The 23,663-nt window shown below is 36.0% G+C and overlaps 1 protein-coding gene and 1 long non-coding RNA gene across 2 annotated transcripts in view; one reads left to right on the top strand and one right to left on the bottom strand.

Annotated features, from left to right (window-relative positions):
• The window catches only part of LOC123536865 (protein fuzzy homolog), a 101,993-nt gene extending 83,748 nt beyond the window's left edge, over positions 1 to 18,245 (bottom strand). The window contains exons 1-3 of the mRNA XM_053529058.1: positions 18,087 to 18,245; positions 3,624 to 3,745; positions 75 to 228 (exon numbers count right to left, since the gene is read on the bottom strand). Of these exons, the coding sequence (XP_053385033.1) occupies positions 75 to 228; positions 3,624 to 3,745; positions 18,087 to 18,164 (354 nt within the window). The 5' untranslated portion in view covers positions 18,165 to 18,245. The remainder of the gene's footprint in view (positions 1 to 74; positions 229 to 3,623; positions 3,746 to 18,086) is intronic.
• A 219-nt stretch (positions 18,246 to 18,464) lies between these two features.
• The window catches only part of LOC128550291 (uncharacterized), a 37,110-nt gene continuing 31,911 nt past the window's right edge, over positions 18,465 to 23,663 (top strand). The window contains exons 1-2 of the long non-coding RNA XR_008368206.1: positions 18,465 to 18,540; positions 21,630 to 21,693. This is a non-coding gene — a long non-coding RNA (uncharacterized LOC128550291). The remainder of the gene's footprint in view (positions 18,541 to 21,629; positions 21,694 to 23,663) is intronic.

Genomic DNA, 23,663 nt, shown 5'->3' on the forward strand with positions numbered 1-23,663 from the left:
GACCGACAGACGGTTCAAAAACTATATGCCTCCTTTCGGGGGCATAAAAAACAAAATCTATACTAGATCCTTACCCTTACATCTTTCTTGAACCTCTCAACATTTTTAATATTTGTGACATCATCAAAACCCAGTAACATGACCATTGCTTCAAACACATACAGCAAGATGTTTCCAAGGTGACAGTCATCTGCGTCATCATCCTCGGCGATAACTATCAGTGTCAAACTGAAATCACAGTTGATGTATTTAATATTGTAATTTTATACCTTAAATACTAGTAACGTTTTACAGCGTTGAATCCTGTAACCCAGCCCAATAACTGGAACTTGGCACTATAACTGGTTGTTAGACCACCATGGACGTGTGATGTCATTCTGATGTAATATCTCAGTATGTTGTTGCCTTCAAAAGTTCAAATGATATTATTATATGACTACAGGCTGAACACGTGTTCTTTATTTCAAATAAAATCCACTCCTTCTTTCTTCTTGTCATTCGCGAAATAAAATCCACTTATTTTATAATGTTTTTTCGACATTTTCTAGCATATCAGATTTTCAGAGACTTATATTTCCATAAAGAACTATATCGCTACTATAGAAAAAGAAAAAGGGGTGTTAACTTTTATATAAGACAAGTATGCCCATAGGCAGAATGTCGAGCCCGCCAGCTGTCAAGTGTGACCTTGACCTTAGACCTAGGGACCTGGTTCTTGCACATGACACTCCGTCTCATAATGGTGAACAATCATGCCAAGTTACATCAAAATCCCACCATGCATGAAGAAGAAATGCTCCGGACAAACTTCAATTTGACCTTTGACCTCCAACTGTGACCTTGACCTTTGAAATTGGAACATGGGGTTTGCGCATGACACTCCTTCTCACTGAGCTAAACATTCATGCCAAATATAAACAAGATTAGTCCATGCATGTCAAAGTTATGGTCTGGACAAAATCAGACGGATGGACGCACGCACATTCACCGACCCGCCAAAAGTGGTGACTAAGTCATGCTCACTGCAAGCAGGTCCAACAAAAACTACAGTTCATTAAAAATAACCCGCTGAATTTACACCTGTTTGCTTTTTTCAATATCTTTTTTCGAGACATAAAATTCTTACACTGCCATTTTTACCTAGCAATGCTAGCATGCGATAGGAACATGCCAATTTCAATGGAATACTGAAACGCTGTAGAGTAAAATAAAATACGATGCTATTGAGAAAGGGCACGAAGAAGGAAGAAAGACAAGCAAATTCGATGAGTTGGTATACCCTGCCGCAAAGGTTTATGGTGAGGAACGGCAAAACAGTATATCCAGCAAAAAGTTAAGGATGTTACTGAGAGGCAAATAATTTCATTAGTGAAAATCAATTTAACAGAAAATTAATGCTATTTTTTGGGGGGTGTGTGTGGGGCAGCAGGGTAGACTGGGTGAGGGTACAAAACATCATATGTTGATTATAAATATTGATAGAAAATTAAAATGAAAAAAAAAAGGGTGGGGGGGAAGGGGGTGGGGTGATGCATGCTTGGGGTGGTGGGCATGACTGGGTGGAGGAGTGAGGTGGGGGAATGGTACAACTTTGCCTGTTGATAAATATTCATGGAAGGTTTGAAAAAAAAAATAAAAAGGAATGAAAGATTACCTTTTTTCTTTGGGTTGGGGGAGGGGGAGGGGGTGTGACCAAGGCAAGGTGGTGACCAGGTGTGGGTGCAAAACTTCACATGTTTATAATAAATGTTCATGGAAAAGAATGAAAGATGTTTAATGAAATTCTACCAATTGTTTGGTTTATTATGTTACAAATCTGTAGATTTTTAAACAATTAAAGGGCAATAACTCTAAGGAAAATTGACCAATTAAAAAAAAGAAAATGACAGGCATCATCGAAGTATGTTGGTTCACATTTATTTCAAGTTTCATGAAATTCTACCTTCTTGTTACCGAGAAATTGCTGCAGACGTGGATTTTTCATTAAATCAAGGGCAATAACTCTAAGGGAAATTGACCAATCAAAAAAAAACTTGATGGGCATCATCGCAGTATGTTGGTGCATGTTTATTTCAAGTTTTATGAAATTCTACATGATAGTTACTGAAAGATGGCTGCGGACGGACATTTTTGGGCATTTTTCATTAAATCAAGGGCAATAACTCTAAGGAAAATTGACCAATCAAAACAAAAAACTTGACGGGCATCATCGCAGTATGTTGGTTCATGTTTATTTCAAGTTTCATGAAAATCTACCTGCTAGTTACTGAGATATGGCTGCGGACGGACGGACGCACAACGCCATTTCAATACCCCCCTCCCAATTTCATCGGCGGGGGATAATAAGCCCTATTTATATATGGACTACTTGTTACTAGACCTGCCATTTAGGCTTATATTTGATTTGGTAGTGATCAGACTACATGATGAGACTTTCAGCTGTGTGTTATGGTGTTCAGGTATATAACAAACAATTTAGACTGCAATGATGTGCCTTGCGAACCATAAATCTTTCAAATTTGCCTATTACTTGTCAAAAATTTTGCGCATGTAACTGTAATCGTTTTTCGAAAATCTTTTGCTGAAGCATTGTTATACCACAAGACCAATTAACAATCAGTTTTTCCCAAACAGTGGAGCAAATGGAAATGTACTGGGCAGACTGCAATTTAAGAAACTTCATGTGACATCAACAGGGTTTTTTCTAGCTAATTTGGGAACATAGCCTATAACCCCGAAATTTGGAATTTTGACGCGTAAATGTTTCGAACTGGGAAATATTTAGTCCCATAGGATATAGTAAAGATGTGTTTAAGCACTTTTTTATACACTTGTTTCACATTGTACAACCTCTTTTAACATACTTCCATTACAAAATTGTCCATAATTTGGTCAATGTTTGTGCAATTTTGATGAATTTTTTTTTCAGTATGTAGATTGGGAATTTTTGTACTCATTTTGGGAAAAATACATACTTTTTGGCATTGGGAATATAGCCAAATAACGGCTATAAAAACAGCCGAAAAAAAACCCTGCATCAACATTTCAATCATTTCAGTATCATCAACATCAAATATGAAAGCATTTTGCAACAGAAAAAAAAACTAAAATTTTCTATAACTGAACATCTTAGTCACTTTTTTTTAATCATTTAATGGTGATACAACTTTTACAGATATTTAGTATTTCTTACAGATAAACATAAGATAATTTTTGTATATCCGAATAAAATTCATCCCAATACAAGTTTCACAGTTGTGGTTAGGTGAATTATAACACAAAGTCCATTGTGCACAGGTGACAAAGGTCGAGCACTGAATACCACAAAAAGACTGGATGTTATTTGCTTACCTTTTTCGAGTGCAGAGTGAACTGAGTTGTACTGTATATTGTTACTTGAATACACATTCTATGATGTTTCACATATTTAGCAGAGAAATTGCTCTTTTTTAAATTTTAATTACTACTGTTTAGTATGAATTCATCCGTAGTACACTGAACAAGATGGCAAGAAGGTTTGTTTGTTTTTTTGCCGAGCCAAACCGAGTTTGATTCATGGCTCAGGCATATTTTTTTTCTTGATAAGCATTTATAAACAAAATAAAATTACAGGTTTACTCTACCTGTCATGAAATGACTTCCAGACAATCTTGGAGTCATCAGTTATAGTTGATACTAATTCCACATCATGAGACCTGGCAAACATGTGAACCCCATTTAATGATCCTATCACTGGAAAAGGTAGCTGAAATTTGAATAGTCTAAAAATATCAACACATTTGATAATAATGCAGTTTTTATTATTGTCTGGTCAGTTGGGGTCACAGAGTCCATTTAACATTTATGGGTAATAGAGTTCCTCTTACGCTGGTGCCAGGGAGCATGAGGGGTGTTGCTCATTTCATTACCTCTCATGAACAGACTCAGTGAAACCGAGTCTGCTATTAATCTGTCTGGTTGTGATCTATGCAGTTTTGTTTATTTTCTGGTCAGTTGCGTTCATGGAGTCCATTCAATATTTATGGGTAAAAGAGTTCATCTTGAGCCGGTGCTAGTGGGGTGAGAGGTGTTGCACTTTTCACTACCTTTCATGAACAGACTCAGTAAAACTGAGTCTTACTATTATTCTGCTTGGTTACAATCTTTTTATAAATTTTACTGTACGAAGAGGATATTATATGAAAACCTTTTCAAATTACATTTGTAATTTAATAAATTTTTAAAGACTTTAATGAAAGTTAAATGATATCACATGTTAGCCTTTTTTTGTTGAAACAATGAAATTTCTTCTTCCTTTACCAAATCCGAGGGTTTCAAATATGGGTCAAATGGTCAAAAAGGTGTCTCAATTAGCTTTCGATGCCATATAAATTATATTCAGAGAAAAATAATGGCATCAAGAAACTTTTAAGGGCAAAAAGAATTTAATACTTACCCTGCTAAATTTCTATAATGAACTTGTCCATCTTCCAATTTGGACAGTAATATTAACTGTAAAAAGGGGTGCTTACCAAAATGATACTGACTGAATGGTGAACAGTTCAGATCTTGATCAGACTGCATGGATGTGCAGGCTGATCATCATCTACACTGGTCACAATGGCAGAATCAATCATGACCAGCATGCTAATTTCAAACAATACACTGGCACTAACACACATTTTACTACTAAGAACTCGGTCAGACACAGCTGAAAAATTGTACAAAACTGTTGGGGGAAAAAAACAATAATCACCCTGAACGAAACCCTGATTTCCACTGATTATTCAATTAAATGAACAGATTTGAACACTTAATTCTTTTTAAATACCCGAAGTGTTAAGATGCCAAGGATTTCAAGTAATCTGATTTTTCCCAAGGACAGAGTAAAGTTTTGCAATTCATGAAACTTAATCTGTTTACCCTCCTTCTGATTGGAATGAATTCATTTTGTTAAAAATTTTGTTCTGTGAAGATATGCCTTCCCAAAGAATGAAAAATGAAAGACTCTTAAGCAGGGAATAATCTTTATTTACCATAGATTTCCTTAAGAATTTCTGCACAGGATTTGTTTAGTTTTACATTAATTTGTTTTAGCTTGGTGTGATGAATGCTTCAAGCTTATCTGAACCACTCTCCAGTCCACTTTGTGGAAAAACCCATACTGGTATCATAAGAGAAGGTGTGGTCGTAAGCCCAGAGGGGCTTTAGCCCATGATCCACATATTGAAGGGTGGATAACTTAATCTCTAAACCATCAATAAGTCTTACCTAAGAAGTCAAGCTGAACATACTCTTTTAAGGTGAGCATACAATTAATTTTGAGACCAGTCAACTGATGCCTAACTAGTGAATTTGCTTACGACACTTGACAACTGCAAGAAAAATCACTGAGCAGAATGGTTCGTAGTAAAGCTGTTGGCAGCTTAAAGATGCGCCACAGAATAACTGTATTCTTTTGTATTTCCACGATGGTAATTATACATGATTTGCATGAAAAAATTTAGATATACAAGTATTTAGATACAAATTGACAGTTACATATATTAGGCCAAGACTGTGTTTAATGTCTTTATTAGAAAGGTGTCCTTGGGACACAGATGCCCCAACTACATGACAAAGGACACAGATCAACTTTGGGAAAACAATATGTTGCTAAAAAAATGCAAAAAATAACCATTTTTTCCTAGGTCAGGGGTCCTAACTCCTAAAATACTGAATGAATCCGGATGCGAAACCCCAGGTGCACAACTGCACATGCTGACCAACATTCCTGTAAACATTGGTGACTCTAGGTCAAATACTTTTGGAGCTACGCACGACACAACATTAAAATGACCAATTTTTATCTAAGTCAGGGGCCATAACTCCTACATGACTGAATGAATCCAGATGCGAAACCCCAGGTGCACAACTACACATGCTGACCAACATTCCTGTAAAGTTTTGTGACTCTATGTAAAATACTTCTGGAGCTAGGCGCAACACAACACTAAAATGACCAATTTTTACAAAGTCAGGGGCCATAACTCCTACACGACTGAATGAATCCGGACGCTAAACTCCAGGTGCACAACTACACATGCTGACCAACATAATAATAACATCTTATTGAATTAATGTAGCAATATGTATAGTAATCAGTGTATTTAGTTACATTTTGATCACTCTTTGTTTCTACATGTAAGACAGTTATTCATCTATATTTTTAAAACTATGCTGAAAAAAGATTGACTGAATAAGTTTGAAGATGAAGTTGTGAAAACACTTTTATTCAGGTAGGGCCTAATTGTCCACCTGAAGACTTGTAGTATAGCTGTATATTACCTGTATTATAGGAATGGTTTTCATGAAGTTTTAGTGGGAGAAAAAAGTAGGTCAATCGGTTGTGGTGGGTCTTTAAAGATTGTCCGTGATTCGATTCCCGACATGGTTTTCTTTTTTTCTTGATTTGGAATTTTGGAAACATTTTAGAAAGAAGAGGACCATGATGGTCCTGAATCGCTCACCTCTTCCCACATGACCCAGTTTTGAGTATGACGTCATTTTTTCTATTATTTGACATAGTGACCTAGTTTTTGAGCTCATGTGACCTAGTTTTGAACTTGACTTAGAAATTATCAATATAAAAATCCTGACCAATTTTCATGAAGATCCATTGAAAAATATGGTCTCTAGGGAGGTCATAAGGTTTTCTATTATTTGAACTATTGACCTAGTTTTCAAAGGTATGTGACTCTGTTTTGAACTTTATCTAGATATCATCAAGGTGAAAATTCAGATCAATTTTCATGAAGATCCATTGAAAAATATGGCCTCTAGAGAGGTCAAAAGATTTTAATAATTTTAGACCTACTGACCTAGTTTTTGACCGCAGTTGACCCAGTTTCAATCTTGACCTAGATATCATCAAGAAGAACATTCAGACCAACTTTCATACAGATCCCATGAAAAGTATGGCCTCTAGAGATGTCACAAGGTTTTTTTATTATTTGACCTACTGACCTAGTTTTTTATGGCACGTGACCCAGTTTCAAACTTGACCTAGATATCATTAAGGTGAACATTCTGACCAATTTTTATGGAGATCCATTCACAAGTATGGCCTCTAGAGGTCACAAGGTTTTTCTATTTTTAGACCTACTGACCTAGTTTTTGACTGCACATGACCCTGTTTCGAACTTGACCTAGATATCATCAAGATGAACATTCAGACCAATTTTCATACAGATCCCTTGAAAAATATGGCCTTTAGAGAGGTCACAAGGTTTTTCTATTATTTTTTGACCTACTGACCTAGTTTTTGACGGCACATGACCCACTTTCGAAATTGACCTAGATATCATCAAGTTGAACGTTCTGACCAATTTGCATACAGATCCCATGAAAATTATGGCCTCTAGAGAGGTCACAAGGTTTTTCTATTATTTGAACTACTGACCTAGTTTTTAAAGGCATGTGACCCACTTTCGAACTTGACCTAGATATCATCAAGGTGAACATTCTGACCAATTTTCATGAAGATCTCATGAAATATATGGCCTCTAGAGAGGTCACAAGGTTTTTCTATTTTTAGACTTACTGACCTAGTTTTTGATGGCATGTGACCCAGTTTCGAACTTGACCTAGATATCATCAAGATGAACATTCAGACCAACTTTCATACAGATCCCATGAAAAATATGGCCTTTAGAGAGGTCACAAGGTTTTTCTATTATTTGACCTACTGACCTAGTTTTTGAAGGCACATGACCCAGTTTCGAACTTGACCTAGATATCATCAAGGTGAACATTCTGACCAATTTTTATGGAGATCCATTCACAAGTATGGCCTCTAGAGAGGTCACAAGGTTTTTCTATTTTTAGACCTACTGACCTAGTTTTTGACCGCACATGACCCTGTTTCGAACTTGACCTAGATATCATCAAGATGAACATTCAGACCAATCTTCATACAGATCTCATGAAAATTATGGCCTCTAGAGAGGTCACAAGGTTTTTCTATTATTTGACCTACTGACCTAGTTTTTGATGGCACGTGACCCACTTTCGAACTTGACCTAGATATCATCAAGATGAACATTCTGACCAATTTTGATGAAGATCTCATGAAATATATGGCCTCTAGAGAGGTCACAAGGTTTTTCTAATTTTAGACCTACTGACCTAGTTTTTGACCGCAAGTGACCCAGTTTCAAACTTAATCTAGATATCATCAAGATGAACATTCAGACTAATTTTCATACAGATCCTATGAAAAATATGGCCTTGAGAGAGGTCACAAGGTTTTTCTATTATTTGACCTACTGACCTAGTTTTTAACGGCATGTGACCCAGTTTCAAACTTGACCTAGATATCATCAAGTTGAATGTTCTGACCAATTTTCATGAAGATCTTTTGAAATATATGGCCTCTAGAGAGGTCACAAGGTTTTTCTATTTTTAGACCTACTGACCTAGTTTTTGATGGCACGTGACCCCGTTTCGAACTTGACCTAGATATCATAAAGATGAACATTCTGACCAATTTTTATGAAGATCTTGTGAAATATATGGCCTCTAGAGAGGTCACAAGGTTTTTCTATTTTTATACCTACTGACCTAGTTTTTGATGGCATGTGACCCAGTTTCGAACTTGACCTAGATATCATCTAGATGAACATTCTGACTAACATTCATAAAGATCCCATGAAAAATGTGACCTCTAGAGTGGTCACAAGCAAAAGTTTACGGACGAAAGGACGCACACACGCAGGGACTGACGGACGGACGACGGACACCGCGCGATCACAAAAGCTCACCTTGTCACTTTGTGACAGGTGAGCTAATAAAAACTCATATTATTTTAATGTTCATAATATGACCAAACTTCAATTTGAAAGAAAGATTATTTTTAGCCAAATCTGGAGGTCAGTGCCTTTAATATGCAGAACAATGCATAACTATGAAGTTATATACCTAAAATATGTCTAACAACATTTGATATTTTTTCATCAAAGAAATTTTGACAGAAATAGTAATACACACTGTGCATCAATCATAATTATATCACGATTTAAAATAATCAGATAATTATTAAATTCACAAATAAAATTCCACAAAAATATGTCCAACCACAAGGCATATCCTGGGACATGAAAAACAAATGACCAATGAAAAGCTGCAAGCGCTCATGCTGTTAGGGGAACTATAAAATATTGGTAATGATTTTAACATTATTAAACTAGTGGATATGCACTGCAAAGCAGAACATAATTTGATAATATGCAAGCTAGAAAATGTTGTTTTTTTTGCCATAAATTACACACATGCTCACAAATTTTCCTTAAATTATGATTTTTTGTAATACTCTAACCGATACCTAATTTAGCTGCAATAAACTATCCGAGAGCTGCGTCAATAATTTACTTGTATTTCTACATGATGTTAATCGGCTTGGTGGGTTTTTTTTCCAGTGTGGAAGGAATCTCTCCATCAGGAGGGAAGTATATTCCATAGATATGCTACATTAAACAAGAGGGTCATAATGACTCTGGATCGCTTACCTGAGTAATATGAGCTACATGTATCGAACTGGTGCTAAAATATTCAGAAAGTAGGTCAGTAGGTCACATTCATGGCCAATGGAAGTCAGTTTTAAGGTCAGTGTGCAAAACTGTACATGTCAACCAAATTTCAAGGCTGTATCTTAAACAAGAGGGCCATGATGGCTTAATCAGATCTGTGTTATTGCTAATAATAACTGTGCTCAGTGATAATCCAGAGGGTGACTGTTCATAACCAACAGGATATCATTTCTATGGCAAGCAAAATTTTAGGACGCCGGACGGTGAGCAATCACAATAGCTCACCCTGAGCACTTTGAGCTCAGGTGAGCTAACAAGAGCTGTCTGATGACAGCGTGCTCGACTATTCGAAGAATTGATTGAAGAATGGTGTCAAAATATTTCCACGGATATTCAGACAAAAGAAATAAATAGATTAGACAAACAATGTTACTGTATTACTTTGATTTCGATAAGTCTGGCACTAAATGGCAATATATGAGCCAATTTCAAAGTCCAAAAAGGGCCATAATTCAGTCAAAATAGTTATGTACTCTTGCCTACAGATGGAAATCATAATGATAAACAAGTGTTCAAAGTTTAAAAGCCATATGTCAAATAGTTTTGACAAAACATGGACTTGTATGGAAACAGAACCAATTTCAAAGTGCAAAATGTGCCTTATAATTCAGCCAAAATAGATGACAGAGTAATGTTCTCTTTCCTACAGATAGAGACTATTATACTAAACAAGTGATAAAAGTTTCAAAGCCATATGTCAAACACTTTACAAAAAATATGAACTGGTATGAAAAACTTAACCAAGATTTCTCAGTCAAAAAGGGCCATAATTCAGCTAAAATCCTTGATGGAGTTATGTACTCTTGCCTATAACTGGACATGGTGATGGTAAACAGATGTTGAAAGTTTCAAAGCTTTATCTCAAAAGACTTTGTCAAAATATGAACTGGTACGAAATATTAACCCAGATTTCTAAGTCAAAAAGGGCCATAATTCAGCCAAAATCCTTGATGGAGTTATGTACTCTTGCCTATAACTGGACATGGTGATGGTAACCAAGTGTTGAAAGTTTCAAAGCTTTATCTCAAAAGACTTTGTCAAAATATGAACTGGTACGAAAAACTTAACCATGATTTCTAAGTCAAAAGGGGCCATAATTCAGTCAAAATCCTTGATGGAAATATGTGCTCTTGCCTATAACTGGACATGGTGATGGTAAACAAGTGTTGAAAGTTTCAAAGCTTTACCTCAAAAGACTTTGTCAAGATGTGGACTGATACGAAATATTAACCCAGATTTCTAAGTCAAAAAGGGCCATAATTCAGCCAAAATCCTTGATGGAGTTATGTGCTCTTGCCTATAACTGGACATGGTGATGGTAAACAAGTGTTGAAAGTTTCAAAGCTTTATCTCAAAAGACTTTGTCAAAATATGAACTGGTACGAAAAACTTAACTATGATTTCTAAGTCAAAAGGGGCCATAATTCAGCCAAAATCCTTGATGTAGTTATGTGCTCTTGCCTATAACTGGCCATGATGATGGTAAACAAGTGTTGAAAGTTTCAAAGCTTTATCTCAAAAGACTTTGTCAAACTGTGGACTGGTACGAAAAACTTAACCAAGGTGTGACGCCGACGCCGTTGTGAGTAGGATAGCTCTATTTATTCTTCGAATAGTCGAGCTAAAAACAAGAAAGTAGGTCAGTAGGTCAAGGTCAGAGTCAGGTGACCCCTAATTTCTTGGGGTCATCAGGTAATTATAATTAAACAGTCTAGGAAATATGATCTGATAATTTTTAAAGTATTTTTTCCTATATAACTCATATAACAAGTGACCCCTGGGGCAGGGCCTCTTTTCACCCCAAGGTAATAATTTGAACAATCTTGGTAGAGGACCACAAGGCAATGCTACATACCAAATATCAAAGGCCTAGGTCTTATGGTTTCAGACAAGAAGATTTTTAAAGTTTTTTTCCTATATGTCTATGTAAAATTTGGGACCCCTGGGGCAGGGCCTCTTTTCACCTCAGGGGCATAATTTGAACAATCTTCATAGAGAACCATTAGATGATGTTACATGCCAAATATAGAGGCTCTATGCCTTGCGGTTTTGGACAAGAAAATTTTCAAAGTTTTTCCTTTTGGTTGCCATGGCAACCAGAATTCTGTATGGAATTCAATTCTTTGAACAATTTTAAAGAAGACCATCCAAGGAACATCCCTGTGAAGTTTCATCAAAATTGGCCTGATGGTTTAGGAGGAGATGCTGTTTAAAGGAAAGTGTGAACGGACGACGGACGGACGGACATACAACTGCCGGACGCCAGACGGTGAGTGATCACAATACCTCACCCTGAGCACTTTGTGCTCAGGTGAGCTAAAAACAAAAAAGTAGGTCGAGTCGGGGCCTCTTTTCACCCCAGGGGCATAATTTGAACAATCTTGTTAGAAATCAACTAGGCAATGATACATACCAATTATCAAAGGCCTTGAACTTTCAGACAAGGAGATTTTTTAATTTGTTTCCTATATATGTCTATGTAAAACTTGGGACAACCTGGGTAGGGCCTCTTTTCAACTAAGGGGCATAATTTGAATAATCTTGGTACTAGGCAATGCAACATACCAAATATCAAATGCCTAGGCCTTCCAGTTTCAGACAAGAAGATTTTTAAAGTTTATTCCTATACAAGTCTATATAAACCATGTGACCCGGGCCTGGGCAGGGCAATATTTTTCCCTAGGGGGATAAATTGAACAAACTTGGTAAATGACCAATAGATGATGCTACACACCACATATCAACCCCTAGGCCCTGCGGTTTTGGACAAGTTTTTCCCTATATAAGTCTATATTAACCATGTGACCCCTGGGGCGGGGCCATATTTGACCCTAGGGGGATACCTTGAACAAACTTGGTAGAGGGCTATTTGTTTTTTCATATAAAAGTCTATGTTAAACTTGGGACTCCTGAGACGGGACCTCTTTTTACCCAAGGGGCATAATTTGAAAAATAGAGGACCGTTGGATGATGTCACATGTCAAATATTGAGGCTCTATACCTTGTGGTTTTGGACAAGAAGATTTTCAAAGTTTTCCTCATATAAGTCTATATAAACCATGTGACCCCTGGGGCGGCCACATTTAACCCTAGGGGGATAATCTGAACATTCTTAGTAGAGGACAACTAGATGATGTTACATATAAAATATCAAAGCCCTAAGCCCTGTGGTTTTAGACAAGAAGATTTTCAAAGTTTTTCCTATACAAGTCTATGTAAACCATATGACCCCCAGGGCAGGGCCATATTTAACCCTAGGGGGATAATTTGTATTAACTTGGTAGAGGACCATTAGATGATGCCACATACCAAATATCAAAGCCCTAGCTACTGTGGTTTTGGACAAGAAGATTTTTTAATTTTTTCCTTTCGGTTGCCATGGCAACTAGAGTTCTGCATGGATTTCAATTCTATGGGCAATTTTGATAGGGTGGCACCCAAGGATCATTTCTGTGAAGTTTAGTGTAAATCTGCCCAGTGGTTTTGAGGATGAAGATTTTTGAAATTTACAATATAGCCATATAGGGAAAATAAGCTTTGCTCCCTGGCAGCCATGTTTTTTTATAGAAACAGAAAGGCTTAGGCAATTTTGGTAGAGGGTCACCTAGAGATCATTTCTCCAAAATATTTTTGTAATCTGGCTAACAGTTTCTGACAAAAAGATTTTCAAAGGTTTTCCTTCCGGTTGCCATGGCAACCAGAGTTCTGCATGGAATTAAATTCTTTGGGCACTTTCGAAAGGGGGCCACCCAAGAATCATTCCTGTGAAGTTTGGTGCAAATCTGCCCAGTGGTTCTGAAGAAGAAGATTTTTTTTACAAATTGTTGACACATGACGCACGACGGACATCAAGCGGTCACAAAAGCTCACCTTAGAGCTAAAAAGAAAGCATACTGTTCTATGTTTTAATTGGTATGGTTTATATGATTATGTAGTTCTATTAAATGGTTTTGGGAGTGTGACCAAGGCAAGGGGGTGACCAGGTGTGGGTACACAACTTCACATGTATATCATAAATGTTCATGGAAAAGAATGAAAGATTCTACCAAATGGTAAGTTTGTTATGTACAAATATGTGGATTTTTAAATAATTAAAGGGCAATAACTCTAAAGTTACTTAAGAGATCCAGACAAAATTGTGTGTGCACAACCACATTATGGTGATCTAAATTCAGTTTAAGTTTCATAGTTCTAGGTCAAATATATCACAAGTTATGAAGCAGAAATTGCCATATTCATAGTACCCTATATAGTTAACACTAGAAACTTTTAAGGGCCATAACTCTGGTGTTACTTGGGCAACCTGACTGAAACTTGACAAGCCGCATTACCTCAAAGTGGTGAACACGTATATGAAGTTTTATTTAAATATTTCTTACCACTTTCTAGATATGGCTCCGGACGGACGGACTGATGGACGGACTGAAAGATGGACGGACGGACAACACCAAAACTATATCCCTCCGACTTCCTCGGGGGATAAAAAGGGGCATAATAGCTATAGTATTGTAACTTGCCCAGTGCTGTTACCTCATGATGTTGAAGGCAAGTGTGAGTTTGAAAGCTTTTGGCCAAGCAGGTGTTGAGAAACCTTACATGCAAAACTTTAACCCAAAATTCTAAGTTTAACAAGAGCTGTCACTATCAATGACAAATGCCCCCAAAGCATGCTCAAGAATGCTACAGTTGTCTGTGCAAAATATGCCAGAATAGTTTAGGTATGAATTTTGTGACCTTGACCTTGATCTGAGAGGCCATGGTCATAAGCACGACAATAATTATGGTTAACCTAAAAAAGTTAACTTCTAAGTGTGACCTTGACCTTGGAACTAGGGTTCTGTGTCTTGAGCATGACACATCTTCTCCTTATGGTAAACATTTATGCCAAGTTATTTCAAAATCCCTTCATGGATGGCAGAGTTATGGACCAGACATGAAACTGAGCATGTTAATCTTTAACATCTAAATGTTATCTTGACCTTGGAGCTAGGGGTCTGGATCTTGTGCATGACATATTGTCTCATTATAGGGAACATTTATGCCAAGTAATTTCAAAATCCCTTCATGAATGGCAGAGTTATGAACCGGACATTAAATAGACCCTGTCCCATAACTATGCAGAATATCTATCTAAAAGAATGTAACATGCACCACGCACAAATAGGGTTGGTACTGATCACTTGTGTGAAGTTTCATTAAATTGTGTGTAAGGGTTTGGTAGATTAGGCACGCACAAGATTGCATATGCAGACTGTATGTACATAGTATGTTAACAAGAAACAAAGTCCCATAACTCTGCAATTTTTGTCGCTGAAAGAACCTAACATGCCCCATGCACAACTACTGTTGTTACTGATCATTTGTGTGAAGTTTCATTAAATTGTGTCAAGGGGATGAGGAGAGATGGTGCACACAAGATTGTGTCTATGTATATTGTATAGTAACAAAAAAACAAAGTCCCATAACTCTGCAAATTTTTTTTCTAAAAGAACCTAACATGCCCCATGCACAACTACTGTTGGTACTGAACACTTGTGTGAAGTTTCATTAAATTGTGTCAAGGGGATGAGGAGAGATGGTGCGCACAAGACTGTGTCTATGTATATAGTATAGTAACAAAAAAAAAACAAAGTCCCATAACTCTGCAAATTTTTTTTCTAAAAGAACCTAACATGGCCCATGCACAACTACTCTTGGTACTGATCACTTGTGTGAAGTTTCATTAAATTCTGTCAAGGGGATAAGGGAAGATGGTGCGCACAAGATTGCGTCTACGGACAGACGGACAGACAGACAGACAGACAGGCAGACAGACGGACAGACAGACAGACAGACAACCTGAAACCAGTATACCCCCCCTTACAACTTTGTTGTCGGGGGGTACAATAAGTGATAACAGAACTCTGCCCACGAAAGGGTGACAACAATAGCTGTACTACTTGTAAAATTTCCAAAAGTCAAGCTCAAAAAACAATACTGAATAGAGCTATCTCCTAACCAAAGGTAAGATTTCATCCTATGAAATCTGACAGATGCTGGCCAAAATATGCAACCAGAAATTGTTTAGAAATCATTTTCACTTTCTAGGTTACTGTGACCTTGATCTTTACCTTACTGACCCAAAAAACACTGGGTTCATAGGCTGACCACAAGCAATAAGTCTATAAAGCAGTAGACAGATTAAATACTCTTTCGTTATATTAGGCTGTCTGAAGTCAATGTGACCTTGACCTTTGATGTAATAACTGATGAACTCATCTACTGACCATAGGCAATCCTCTTATACATGGCATATATGAAGTTTTAGGAAGTAGGCCAAAAGGTTCTCACTTCCTATGATGTACAACATTTTGACATTGCATTTTTGCTAGGAAAGAATAGGTCAATGTTATAAGCTATGGTTGATTAATGTCCACAAAAAGTTAAAGTTTACAAAAATAACTGAGCCGTGCCATGGGAAAACCAACATAGTGGCTTTGCGACCAGCATGGATCCAGACCAGCCTGCGCATCCGCGCAGTCTGGTCAGGATCCATGCTGTTCGCTAACAGTTTTGCCAATCCCAATAGGCTTTAAAAGCGAACAGCATGGAGCCTTACCAGACTGCGCGGATGCGCAGGCTGGTCTGGATCCATGCTGGTCGCATACCCACTATGTTGGTTTTCTCATGGCACGGCTCAACTGTTTTTTGTACAAGCATGCAGTCTTGTCATCAGCTGTAAAACATTTAGAGCAACATGCATTTTAGACCAGAACTGTCTAGTCTTCTGGTAACTGGATGCCTCGATATAGCCTGTGTTCTAGCTATCAAGTAACTGGATGTGTAGCCCGTCCTCTAGGTGTTTTCTAACCATCTGGTAATCAATTTGTTTAGGAATTAAGTATATTTGAATTAAAATATTTTACTATACATTACATAATAAGTTGCTAAAGTACATAAGATATATCTGGTATCTGCTCAAAATTTGTGTTGAAAATGCTGTTGCCTGTTTAAGAACCTTCTGATGATGTTGTTGTAACTTGTTGTGTGCAGCAATTTGTGCCAAGACAAATAATGTCACACAGTAGTTTCAAAGATGATATTTGTATGTACCGTGTCTATGAGTTTTTATTAAACTTGTATAAATGTAGTGTCAATTACATGTATGTTAAATCATTCACTTTGCAGACTTTGGCATATTATGTCTTACTTTTAATTGTTTCTCCATCAAAAAACTTGTCACACACCAGTTTTACTCATTGACAGTTACGTGATTAATAAGCATTTGTTTACCGCCCTTTGTTTACAGGTAGATATTGCAAATTTTGGCAAACAAAAAATAATCATTACACTACAGTCAATTGGTCAGTTCCAGATCACTAAGGGCTATATTTGTTATTGAGCTTTGGAAATATATCTTTTAAAACAATTTTTTTGCACAGGGAGAAAGGTAAATCCTTTTGCTTTTTAAATTATCGCATTTGGTTTGAAAATGGAAAGCAAATAATTATACTGCAGGAGCAACAGTGGTGTCGCCACCTCAGTCAGTTACGGATCATTTTGGTCAGTCTTAGATCATTTTAGAATAAAACTAAAGTGCACTGGGACACCTGTGAAATGAATTTTGTTTTCTCTCATCCAACCAAATCATTACATTTTAGCAAACTGGAAAGATAAAATCATTTTCTTGTTTAAAAATAATTTCTCGATTGTGTTGTGTCTCTGTTGTGTGAGCTCCGAATCACATGGATTGACAAAATACACCTGTGAAATGAATTTTGTTTTCTCTCATCTGACCAAATCATTACATATATTTTGGCAAACTGGAAAGATAAAATTATTTTCTTGTTTAAAATAATTTCTTGATTGTGTTGTGTCTCTGTTGTGTGAGTTCTGGATGACATGGATTGACAAAATACAAATTTTCTCCACATTCCAGTGATCTGCAAAACTTATATTTTGATAAGTTATTTCCCTTATTGAAGCAAATAAGAATTAAATGATTATCTTCATCATGTAAGTGTACACAGTGCTGTGATCCGGAACCCCCATGATCCTGAACTGACTTATCAACTGTATTGCTTTAACAAATTGATTACTCAATGGCTAGAACACCTATGAGGGCAAGCTAGTCTTGGGTTAGGCCTACTAGACAACTAGAATGCAGGCTACGCATCCGGTAACCAGACGGCTAGACACTTGTCACTTAATTCCTTTAATAGACCTTTATTGCAGGCTTTAAGACTGATACAAACGACCAGATGGTACATTAAACACTGCTATAGTTTTAATCAGTTAATGACATTAACTTAAAGTAATAATGAAGTAAAACTACAAAAATGGCACAAATACTGGTCTGATGAACAGAATAAGCTAGGTTTACAATAAAGACAAGTCTTGCATTATGGGATTAAACTGTCACGTAAGAAATAACAACGACACCGGCAATAGCAATAACAGCTTATTTCTTTACAATTTTCTTAAATAAAATAACAAACGTACTGGTTTCAACCCATTCTTGTTACGTGCAAATACCGGAACCCCTCCACTAGCCGTCAAGCAAAATATATAGGCAACCATAGCGCCAAGAATCAAGAAATATGCGTCTCCTTGTCAGTGTTTATGGCGCACTTGATTCTTAATTTTGAAGAAGAATGTTTGGAAAGGAACAAAATATTTTTCTAGATATTTGAATTGCTTAGCCGTGTCATTATTTGATTATTTCTATTTCTGTCCACGTAAAAGTATTCTTCATTACAATATTCAACATAAAATAAAATGAAGTATTGATCTTTTTAACAGATCATTTAGAACAATAAACTTAAATCATTCTTCAGCACAAGCAAATCGAACGCGCCTTGTGTACATGTCAGATTTTCAGCGGAAACGATGCAGACGCTGCACGGAAAAATCAAGAAAACGTCATCTAAAATAATGCTTTGAACTTTAGGATTGTGTAATAATGTTTTTAAAATATTATTTTACAATTAAATTTAATTTTCATAAGCTGTCAATTCTTGTAGATGATAAGTGCATCTTATAAACTTCGTTTTATTTTGGTTTCGCACTCATGTCATTTCGACCCAAATGATTCCAAAGACATGAAATGTTTAGATATATTCCATGACGCCAAATGCCTGAATCCAGCCTGAGCTATTACCCTTATTTATAATATTATATTTGTCGTATATTACTAAATGTTAAAGGCACTCTTACGTGGATCCAGGAGTCACCAAGTTGGGTCTGGGGACCCCTCTGCACTAAAATCCTAAAAAAAGGAAAGAAGAGAAGAAGGAAAAAAAATGTTTTTCAAAAAAGCAACATTGGGACTGCATTCAATGTGTATGTGGCTGCTGCTACATACGACCCCGATGTAATTCATATTTATGTTAATTATCTCAAAGAAACAAAGAATTTTACCTTTAAGAAAACTTCCTTTTAGCCGTTAAAAAAATTGTTTGTTTCCGGTATCTCGACCTTCCCTAAATATTTGGCCTGACCCTAAAATGTTTTTATGGCCTTGGAGAACTTTTTTTCAACTTTTTAACAAAAAGTTGCAAAACTGCACTTTTTATACTAAACATGTTCATAGATCTATGTTAGAAATCAACTTACTGATGCTCTCAAGACATTACCCCCTTATTTGTACTCATTTTTTGACACAAAAATAATTTCTCAAAAGTCCCACTTAATTAAAAAAAAATTCAAAAAAAAAAAATTACCGATCTACCTACCCTAATTTTTTGAGCATGTTACTGGTAACAATTTTTTTTTATTCCTTATTATTTTTCCCAAATTTTACAGGTGAGCTCATAAAAATGGGAAAATAAGGGGTATATTGTATATATAATTGCAGTGGAAAAGGTGTTCTTGAATGCTCCTAAAACGCTTCACAATGCAGGAAATGAAGCGCTGAATTTCAAAATGTTCCGGGGGAGCGTGCCCACAGGCATGACCCCCCCTAGTCAGTTGGCTGCTTTTCTGTTTCAGCCTGTTCAACAAGAACTTATTGACAACCCTGTACACTGGGACCCCGTTATAACGCTGTCATCGGGGTCCAAGGTTCGAGACCCGCGGATCTAGCGGGGTTAAATTTATAACGCGGGTGGATCGTATCAGCGGTATATGCAATACCCCACCCACCGGTAACGTATTTTGGACGCTGTTTTATGTTAATAAGAAATAAGAATCGTATAAACGGGACATTTATTTACCTTAAATGCTACTGAAAAATACATTAAAAGAACGCTGTGTCATCTTCTCATTTTGTGTTGATTATAAAAGAAAATTGGATTTGTGTATCCCGGAAGTAAACATATATAACGCTGTGTGAGGAGTGCACGGTCATGAGAATTACATATGTACTGCAATTGCACTGGGGGTTTATGTAACTAAAAGAGAAAAAACGCGGACAGTCTTAAAAAAAATAATTTTGAATAGATTTACATGAAGGAAATCGATAAATAAGATAGAAATTTTTTAAATCAGCGTCGTTGATATACGATATTAACATTCTCAGTAAGGCTTTCAGTGCGTCGAATCTTCGTTATTTCCGATGAATTGAGTGTGATGATTACGAAAAACGGCTGCAGTTTATTACAAAATTCGATTTTTTATTCACTCAAGTGATCATGTCATCTGCTTAATTGGTGCAAACTTAAATGGTTTGATAGTTGACTGACCAATGTTACACGCTTGTTATGCAAACAATCTAATTTTGACACGGTACTGATTGCATAATTGTCACATGTCTACATGTATTGAAACTTAAACAAAGGCGATAGGTAAACAAGTAAGCTAGCAGACGATTATTGATTTTTGTGACAGTTGTCATGGAAAGGTGTTAAAGTACAGGTACTTGTACTTTTAACGCTGGTTATGAACAAATTAAGTAACATCCGCGGATTTTTTTTTTTTTTTTTTTTTTTTTTGATTTTTTTACCCTCTAAAATTTGGGCGCCAAGGCCATACAGCGTTATACCGAGGACCGCGGTATATCAAGAAGCATTATAACTGGTTTCGAGTGTACTTGTAAATGGCTAACATCCACAAGAAACACATCAAATAGTTTCGTGTATAAAGACACATTTGTCAAAGTAAGTGTTTGGTCGGACCCCCGACCCTGAGAAAATTGGCTGGATCCTCACATGACATTGACCTCCAGATTTTTGCTAAAAATATATATGATCATAGTTCTTTAAAGTTGAAGTTTGGTCATATTATGAACATTACAATAAGAGTTTTTGTTTCTACACTATCTTAAAAATGTCAGAATAAGAAAATGTCAAAATAAGAAGAAGAAAAAGGTGCTCGAGTTGGGAAAGAAACCAGGGACACCATGGCAGTAACAACTTTTCTATTGTCTTTACCAATACACCATGAAGGAATATACACTTAACCACCATTAAATATAGATATTTATAATTAAGGCAGTTTACCATGAGTAAAGCGTTATGAAAGCTTTTCAATATTTATTGTAAATATCATCATCCACATATAAGGGCTTCAGTGATAGCTGGAGTTTCCTCAGATTTTTCACTATAAGACATCAAAATAGTTCAGCTGTCTACTGTGACAACTCTTGCTTTGTCTTCATACAGGATACTAACAGTTTTCAGAAATAAAGAATAAAATTCTTCCCTCCTCCGTCCATTAGGATAATAATCTAGCAATTAATCTGTAATGGCCTTAAGTAAAAGCTGGAACTTACAAATTGTTCATAGAAAGAATTCTGGTTGTGGCATTGTGCACATTTTCCTTGAATATATTTGAAAAAATCATAGCTATAGAATTCCTCTCTAGCATAATTGGAATGGTGTACAGGGATTTATTGTTAAAGTGATACATACCCAGTTCTGTCCCTTATATTATTGTTACCTTGTAATACTATAAAAATAAATCATATTTCTCTCCCTTGCATCATTATGAAGGAGCTGTTTTATGCATTTTACATAGTTAGTAAAACTGCAAAAAGTGGAGAAACAAATAGAAAAAGGTGCTATTTTTTATGCATGCATATATTTTTTTGATAATTTTCTGTTTCAGGGCACATAATTATGGAGTACGGTTTAACTTACTGGAGAGGATCCTTGAAGAATCACCATGAAAAGTATATAGACTGCTAGTGAACATTATCATATGTAGTGCTTTGAAAATAAAGCCAGTTTCTTTTCTTATGTTTGTATAAGAAGGTGAAGCTTCCTTATCATGTTTATTTACATGCTAAGATTTTGTGCAGTTTAGAAATTAAATAATCATTAAGTCCAGTTTTAACAAAAAATGTGTTACTTAATCCCTATTGCATTAATATTTCCATTATGTTGATGTTAGGTAGCAGGGTACACTTAGATTCGAAAATTTTGGGCACGGACAGTCTTACATGTAGTGAGTCGCAATATTGCACTTCCCTTATATCCAGAATCAGGGTGGCCATTTTATAGATTGTGTGCATGTTTTATTATTTTGATGAAATATTGTAACTGCATCCCTTTAGAAATGAAAGTGTTTAAGAAGCTTAACAGTTTTGATTTCAATATAATTCTTAATTCAACATTTCCATTAGATAGATATCAGGGTATTTCAGAAATCTGAAACAAACTGTTTGTAGCTTCAGAATTCATTTACATCTTCAGTGAAAAGGGAGGTATTAGTAATTATACAAACTTGCATTCCTAATGAGTTTCAGCTAAACGTGATTGTCGGTGCACATCTTTGACAGTAGTAGTGCAGTTATTATTCTATTTTTAAGCAAACTATGTATATATAGGATTTTTACTGGAACTTACGCTGAAAAACTATCTTGGTTAGGCAACCAGGACAGAAAATTCGTGTTAAGCACTGTATGAATAAGAGTAAATGATCAAGCAGTAAAGTTTCATCCAAATCTGGTAAATGACCAAAACCAGACTGACCGTCTTAAAAGATGCTAGCGTTTCATTTCTGGGAGCCATATGGTGTATTGATCAGTTCAAGGGGTTTGTTATAATGTACATGTATATAAGTTTGTATAAAAATTCAAAATTTGAAATTTAACGTAGAAAGATTATGTAAGTAAAAATAGTTCATAGACTTTATTGGAAGAAAAATCAATAAGTGATGCTATATTCTTGGTATTTTAACTAAATGAATGTTTACGTGTTTATGAATAAAAGATCTTGTCAGCAAATCCATACTTCAATCTATATATCACAGATATATGAAACATTCAGATTTTATTGATTCATTAGGGAATATAGACATCAGTGTTTGCCGTTCCGTAACTCGTATATAAGTGTTATTTTATGCTAAAGATAGAATTTTAATTCACGTCATGAACGATTGAGATCAGCAATCCCATTCCGGAAACTGTAGACTTATTCTATGTAAGCCTAATGGTTTTCCCGCTGGAGTTTATTACAACGGGACCTGTTATATTGGATTCCGCACCGTATCTAATAGACCAATAACCTTTAGTGACAATTTCAAGTATATTTTCTTTGTAAGTGTAGGGATAGGAATCAAATCATCTGACAGTCAATTATTGTTGAATGTTTCTCTTAGACGTTTTATTTCGCTTTTATTCGAGTTTATTTCTAACATTATATAGGTTGTAACCCTTGGCATCTGTCAGTCAAGATCAATTGATTTCATATAGATTTTACACTCTCCGCTAAGCACAGAGATAGGTTATCATAAATTTTATTAGCAGCTTCACAGTAGATATGACATTTTGGCTGAATTATGTTTTAAATTTGTAGGCGACTTGGTGACGTTTTTTTCTCTCCATTTTTCACATACAATTACAAAACTTAAAATGCAGTATTTCCTTGAATTGCAAATATCCTACATGACCGATGAAGTTGAAACGTGGCAAAAGTACTTACATTTATTAGCATTGCCTGTGAAGCAATATTCATTAGCATTGCCTGTGAAGCAACATTTATTAGCATTGCCTGTGAAGCAACATTTATTAGCATTGCCTGTGAAGCACATTTCCTCTGATGAAGGATATATGACTTTCATATAAAATGAATTTAAAGGCATTGACCTCCAGATCGTACAACAGCAGAAAAAGGAAAATTTTTAGATATCAGAAAATAA

Source organism: Mercenaria mercenaria, chromosome 17 (assembly GCF_021730395.1).
Source record: "Mercenaria mercenaria strain notata chromosome 17, MADL_Memer_1, whole genome shotgun sequence".
Lineage (NCBI taxonomy): Eukaryota > Metazoa > Mollusca > Bivalvia > Venerida > Veneridae > Mercenaria > Mercenaria mercenaria.